Source organism: Priapulus caudatus, unplaced genomic scaffold (genome assembly GCF_000485595.1).
Source record: "Priapulus caudatus unplaced genomic scaffold, Priapulus_caudatus-5.0.1 Scaffold3555, whole genome shotgun sequence".
In the NCBI taxonomy this organism is placed as follows: domain Eukaryota; kingdom Metazoa; phylum Priapulida; class Priapulimorpha; order Priapulimorphida; family Priapulidae; genus Priapulus; species Priapulus caudatus.
Window position 1 is genome coordinate 248 of NW_014580616.1, and position 7389 is coordinate 7636.

The following is a 7389-nucleotide window of genomic DNA, read 5'->3' on the forward strand; positions in this document are numbered from 1 at the left end:
ATCTTGTATATATTTAGTATCAGGAGTGAATAGAAGCAAACAGGTTTGTGTGTATTCACTTCTGTTACTTATCATTGAAGACTGGTTATAGTCACATTCTATTATGCAGTTTGCTTCCGATAGATGGCGCTAGAATGTCAAAATTCTATTCATGGTGTTTCTGCCAATAGATGGCGCTGGCATATAAGGTCAGGTCATCACGTGCCGGTCGGTGTCACGTGACATTATTTTTCCTCTTCGGCCATTTTACAATCATCGTTTCGTTGTGGGATTGTTAGGTGTCTAACAATTTTAACTAGTTCTTCGAAAAGCTTTATACAGAAATCATGGCAGATGGTATGCAATCATACAACGGAGGTGGTGACAGCGGAAATCGTGCAGATGAAGACAATAGGTAAGCGGCTTAGTAGTAATGGCTGATTTGATATCTTGCAATCTTTTGGAAAATTTAGTTCCAGTACGCGGCAGTAGTACGAACAAAGGATTGCGAGTTTTCGCGTTGCGAAGCTTTCGAGCAGGAGGCAAAATTGATAATTGAAAGCTGGAAAGCTAGACCTAGTTTAGTTGTAGTGTGTTGTGGTTAACGTGTAGACGAAAGTCACGAAGATGGTAAACATAACCGTTGGTCTCGGCTTGGCATGACCGTGACGTGGTTTTTTTAGGAAGATGATTTAATTATACAGGCGCGGCTTTCTATTCAAAACGCTAGTACTAGTAGTAGTACTACTACTAGTAGCCTATTTACACGTTATTTTGGAACATTGCAAATGTGCTAAACTAGGATTAGGCCCGTACTGTCGTCTATTTCCTTGTCTGCCTTTGTTTGCCTTGTCCTTTCCACAATATGATCAAGGTGAGATGCGAGTTCACCTGCGTTTCTGGTGGCCGTTTCGGTTCAAGGATAGAGGACATGGGTCCCAATAAAACCAATGTCATTTACATCAATATAAATATAATATTATATCAATATAATAGGTTAGGGTTGGGGTTAGGCACATTGGTTTTATTGGGACCCATGTTTTCTATCCTTGGGCCGTCGTTTCCGTGTGCAGTGCTTTGAGCTGTCACTGTTTTTTGTCATTCTTCACATTGTTGTAAATAAATTATTGGCTAGCGTGGTACCGTATATTATAAATTATCTTATTTTATTGTAGGAAACTGTTTGTTGGCGGATTGAGTTGGGAAACTACACAGGGTAAGTCTATGTTACAGGAAATTATATTTTCAAGTCACGTATTACGAATATTACTACCATCTTGTATCTTGTGGTCCCTCTCTTGTATTTCACAAGGCACAGATTCTCTTGGAATGTGTGGGGAAATCCTGTAGATAAGGAAATTCTGTCTACAAGTTGGCATTAATTAATTTACTTTCTCTAATTGATAATGCCTTTCTAACATATTCTAGTGCTGGTTTTAGTATTTTTGGGTCATCACTTTTCCAATCTTCTACCCGTTCCCCTTTATTATACCCTCTATATATCTTACACGAGTATAAATGTTCCAAATTTTCTTTTTTCTTTTCATCACATAAATCACATATATCGTTACTGTAGTTATTTTTTTAAATAACTTTTTAAGTTAATCATGCACGTCTTACACCTAAACACAAGGCATGCATCATCAAATGACAGTTTTGTTATATATGGCTTTATTTAATACATAGCTTTCGATATTTATCATTTTCATTTTTGTTTTCTCACCAGACCTCATTGTATCTCTCATAATTATTGTTTTTAAAATAGTCTCCTTCACATATTTTTTCCATTCTTTCTTATGTTTCGAACCAATAGTCATAAGTGACATACTTATGTCATACTCCTTCAAGATTTCTAAAACCTCATTTGCCCAATTACTTCCAATTTCTTACGTTATACCATGACGTTATACAATCTCAACATAAAAATGTAAGCGTGATGCTTGAACTTCGATGATCAGTACCCAGCAATGTGTATTGTTTTTTTAATGTGGCCACAAGGTGATGGTTTGTGACGTGATGTTCTCTTGTTCCTTACAGAGGAACTGCAGGAGTATTTCTCTAAGTATGGAACGGTGGTCAAGTGTATCCTCAAGACAGACCCCAACACCGGTCGTTCACGAGGATTCGGTTTCGTCGTGTTTGAAGACAAAGATGTCATTGAAGGCGTAAGTCATCTGAAGCACACTATTGATACAGCGATGTTGCACTCATATCTTGTCTTGGGTTTTCTGTGTTGTTTATCACGAGCCAAGCATTTTGTGGAATGTGTGAGCTATATTTCTAAAAAGAAGATAACTGAAATGAAATGAGCGTCGACTTTGGTTCTACATAATCTGTGGCTGGTTTCAATACTCATGGATTGTCACTTCCCCGTTCATGTATTCAGACCTGCCAACCCTTACGATTTTTTCGTATTCCTTACTAATTCCATGATGTTTCTACGAATGTACGATCAAACTGACAAACTTACGATTTTTTACGACTTGTGAAAATTAATGTTTTTTACATTGTGAGCCGAGAAATATCTGGCGATTTTGGGCGCAGCTATATTGGATCACGCGTTTACGTTGTTCTCGCGTGATCTAGAGTTAGTCCCATCATTCATTGCGCGCATAACATACAAACAAAATGGCCGCCTGCTGCAAGAAAAGAAAAGCCTTACTATTTTCATGAATCACAGGTTGGCAGGTCTGTGTATTTGTTCACCATCCTCATACTTTCTGTAACTATTACGCATACATAAATGTTCTAGGTCCTGTTTAATATCTTTTTAATGTGACTGATGAGCAGCACGAATCTATAAATAAACATTTGACACCATCTTACCTGTTTGTGAATACGGGGTTACAATGGCTTCATCACATTACAGGTGATGTCGTCAACTCACACGCTGAATGGACGTCAGATTGACCCGAAGAGAGCGAAGTCTCGCCCGGGACAGGAACCGATCAAGAAAATCTTCGTCGGCGGTCTGGATCCGGACGCGACGGACGATGACATTCGTAGTTCGTTCTCCGAGTACGGCATGGTGAGTTGGTCGTGTCGCGGGTTGTTTATACGGTGAAGGCGGGCGCCGAGCAAGCCAGTCTCGTCCATGTGTGGATAGAAGAGAGTGATGGCAGATGTCAAATTTTGTTTCTGGTGGGGGTGCATGGCAGGTGTTTGCTTTGGTTTACTCAAGATTGTTAGGGCACAACCATGGAATTATTAAGGGGTATCTAGGCAATCGCTTTCACCAAAGAAGTAATTGTAAGAAATAGAAAACACTACATGGGCTTCATGGTGAGGGTACAGAGGGACATGCCTGTTAGGACAACCATGAAGGTTTAGTAACGAGATACCATCAGCCATGTTCAGCGGTGAATACCTTCTCACAGCGTGTACATGTGCGTTTAGGTTCATGCATGGGTACATGTATGTATGTCTGCATTCTGATGTCATTTACATATTTAATTACACCTCAACGTACATGTATACGCTGAGTATTTTCTGATTGGCAATGAATGGGTGGTTTTGGTGGGTTTCTGATCTTCCGCTTGCTCGGCTCCCGCATTTCGATAAAACTTGTCCCGTGTGACGATGTGAGTCGTATGTGCCGTGTTGTTATGATAAAAGTAACCCGAGAATTTTCTCTTTTTCAACTACAGGTTACTCATAATTTGCTCTAACCGAAAATGTTTGTTTCCAGTACAGTACAGTACAAGTTGTAACTTGCCAGAGATGTAACGCTAAAGGGTAACGATGGTAACCGTTCACGTAACGACTAGTCCAACTTCGAGCTGTTGGTACTTTTCTGCAGTAACCATGGTAACGGTAACGTATTATGTCCGTCCGGCAGGCTGCGGACAGTGTCTACAACGTGACCGTTCCTTTTACAGATACGTTGGTCTGAGCACTTAGTACAGCTCAAGCGTTGATCTGCGGATGCGAGGTGACGGGAACTCCCACTCGGAAGGTGGTAATGCAAACTGTGCTAAGAGCTGTAAGACCAAGCAGACCACATGTAACGAGAGCTCTAGTTGGCACGTGAAATCGTTAACTGCTCTTTGTTTTCACACGTTTTTACAGTTTCAGAGTTTATTGAGAACGAATCAATGCAAGCGTCCCAGCAGTGTTGAAATCTTCCGTCCTTTTTCTCTCTATCTCTCTCTTTCTCTCATGCCATCTTAGTCTTGCATTTATATTCTGCAAGATTTCACCGTTTGATGTTTGCAAGATTAACCAATGATTTTCGCAAAAAAAAATTAACGGATTTTGCCAAAACGAAGCAATGTGCAAAGGTGCTTGGAGATGACCCTCTCTTGCCCAATACACCATAGAAAACCAAACAGGGAATCCAAATTATAAAGGCAGCATTGGTAGCTTGCAGTGACGATCGTTTCAGTGGGTTTGATGTGGCGGTGTGTACTGGTGGGAGAGATGGGTTGTTGCATCAGGTATAGTATATACGAGCAGTTCATAGGTGTGGGTGAAACGCTCTTGTGTTAGTGCCTGTGCCGTCATTCCCGTGTTATAGAGGGCGGCAGTGTCACCTGTTGTGCGCAGGCTGTCCGATACTGTGAACTGATCGCACTGAAAATTTTACGATGGCTGTTGAAATGTGTTTCCTTACTTTGCTATTATTGTATTTCATTCCGTTAGCTGGTGAACTTTCATCATGGGAAGTAGGTCCGAGGTAGGCGTGACTCCAAGTTGCAAACGAGTGCCACTCAAACCTACTGCAACGATCACGAACCTTTGATCATCGCTCCGCTTACTGTCGTTCGCTTCTACAGTGTCATTCCAAAATTGTTTTGCTACATGTACAAAGACCCCCCCCCCCCCGTTTCCATAGAAATGTATCTCTGAGGTCGACAAACTTGGGGCGAATGGAAGCCTCTGTTTGGATTTAATTAAAATCGTTCGTTATCGTTGCAGGTTGAGAACATTGAGCGACCATTTGACAAGATCAACAACAAGGCGCGTCCGTTCGCGTTTGTAACGTTCGAGACCGAAGAGATCGTTAATGACATCGTGAAGCATGGAAAGATGATGGTCGCCGGAAAGGAGGTGCGTGCGTCGTCTCATTGTCGTGCGTGCGTCGTCTCATTGTCGTGCGTGCGTCGTCTCATTGTCGTTGCTGCGAGACTTTACTGTTACTCTGTCGCATTTTTTTGGACTTCCACTATGTCGTTTGTTCATATTTGTCTTGTTGACTTGTGTAGTCGCTGTGCGGTCGTCGATGTTTGTTTTAACCGGTGTTCTTCCTCGGCAGTGTGATGTAAAGAAGGCAACACCGAGAGAGGACCGGCAGGGCGGACGCGGGGGCGCACGAGGAGGCCGTGGAGGCGCCCGCGGCGGCGGCAGGGGAGGTAAGCTTCAAACGCTTTAAAACGTCACGTTTCTACATTATATGCGGGTTGTTCACTCGTGAGAAGAGGTACGATTATTGCAATTCTAGGTAATTGCATTGCCAGAGAAGCCAACCACTACAATTTATCCGTATTTTATACGAATTTCTATTCCTTTTGCACCAATAATGACCAGTTTGTATCAAACTACGAATTTCACTGTGATCGGAAAAAAAATGTTTGGTAGTTATTGTCATTTTTTTGTCAATTTATTGTCATTTCTGACCCCCAGAATGCAGGAAATTGCATCTCAGAGTCAAAAAATTTTCAAGAAACTACAGATTGCTTCAAATATGTGTTAGCATCTCTGCATTGCTTATTGCTATTCTGGTTGATACATTGTTGGATCATTCAGTGTACCAGTTGTTCATGGTTTTCTTTTCCTTTGTGTTTTCAGGAAGCTACAGCCAGGGTGGATGGGGCGGCTATGGAAACTACGACCAGAGTGGATACGGCCAGGGATACGGAAGCTACGACTACGGTCAATACGGCGGCTATGGTAGCTACGGAGGACAAGGTTACGACTACAGCGGCTGGGGACAGGGATACGGCCAGGGAGGACAGGGATACGACTACAGCGGATATGGTAGGCTGTGTTACGTGATAACAAATTTGCACTATTTCAACCCATGGGTGGAGCTGTGGTCATTCTGTTCTGGTATATACCACCAATACATGCCATGTGCTCTCCCTCCCTCTCTTAAAGTACAGCGACCTGGCACTACCTGGTCAAGTTCTGTGTTTAGCCTTTTTGTATATAACGTAACCTTCTGCCCATGCATATACTAGTCTGGCAAAACATGCATAGTTACCTTTGCTTGGATAATCGGATAAGAAGTTTAATCCATGCTCTCTTTTTGTGTCATTTTAGGTCAACAAGGGGGATACAAGGGAGGTTCCAGCAGCGTTGCTAAGCGTGGAGGTGGCAGCAGCAGCTACAAGCCGTACTAGACATTCCTTGTGTAAGTTGACGTTTATCGTTTGCCGCGGTGAATGGCTGTGATGGATGTGTGACTGACAGTTCAGTTACAGCGCGCAAACAAAGAATCCTGTTTTGTATGTGTAATTGGTCATTTTCTTTCAGACTAGTAGTGTTGTTCTGACTTGTGGGTAGACAGTTATTCGTTTTCTCGCGTTCGTGGCACTTACTTGTTTCTCTTTCCTCCTTTCAGTAATCCCATGAGTGGGTTTCGCTCTGCCATTGGTCAGTCTCCATGAAAGAAAGATCACAGTCTGTGGATAGCATCATCACTTGTACCCAGCGTCCTTATTCTTTGTTTGACATATATATACCACTTAACTGTATTGCTTGAATAAGGTTTTCTCGTGAAATGCATGGATGAACGATGGATTTTGCAATCGTGAGAAAGTATGTGAGCAAAGGTGGTTTTTCTTTTTAAGTTGCACTTGGATGTTTAATCGGTATTGCCCCGAAACATTTTCAGTTGCTTGTAGAGTGAAGTTCATTCGCAAACTGTTTTGAACTCATTGTGTTTGTCATAAACAAATATTTCGTATATTCGAGTACAATTTTACCATTTCACGTGTATCAAAACAAACTTGTGTGACTAATTATAATAGCTGGTGTTCGATTTTAGAGTAGTTAATATACTTTGTCCCTGAAATCATTGCTGTACACATGTATGTCTTGTGAAGTACTGTTTTATAAAAAAAAATTGAAACTACATTATTTTGTGTTTAGTTGTCTTTTCCAACATAGCGAGTCTGGTTGATTTTAAGTTCCTTTTCTGCAGTATAGGATGCAGAATTAGTTATTTATTGCATTTAAAAATATATCACTTGAAAACTGCAAACATAAATTTCCATTGAAAAATAACGTTGGGCAATATTTTCCTATCTTATTCGTGATGCGACGTTGATAAATTCAAGAGATAAATTGGTACCTGAAGAGCTAATAAATGAAATGAGTCTATAAAGATGATAGACCAAAAGTATTGATATCAACCTGATGGTATTTCTGTATTGATATCAACCTGATGGTATTTCTGTATTGTCATAA

General features: G+C 41.2%; 1 protein-coding gene across 2 annotated transcripts; it reads left to right on the forward strand.

The window, feature by feature from the left end:
- Positions 1-218: 218 nt before the first annotated feature.
- On the forward strand, positions 219-7056 carry LOC106819497 (RNA-binding protein squid-like). Of its 2 annotated transcripts, none has more exons than XM_014824119.1 (9): positions 219-394; positions 1152-1195; positions 2017-2144; positions 2849-3007; positions 4897-5028; positions 5234-5330; positions 5767-5955; positions 6241-6331; positions 6542-7056. In XM_014824119.1, exons 1-8 carry the CDS (start codon positions 327-329, stop codon positions 6318-6320), a joined length of 897 nt encoding a protein of 298 aa, XP_014679605.1. In that variant the 5' UTR covers positions 219-326; the 3' UTR covers positions 6321-6331; positions 6542-7056. The 2 variants fall into 2 exon arrangements, with proteins under 2 accessions (XP_014679605.1, XP_014679606.1); XM_014824120.1 differs by having other exon boundaries at positions 1155-1195.
- The last annotated feature ends 333 nt before the right edge of the window (positions 7057-7389 follow it).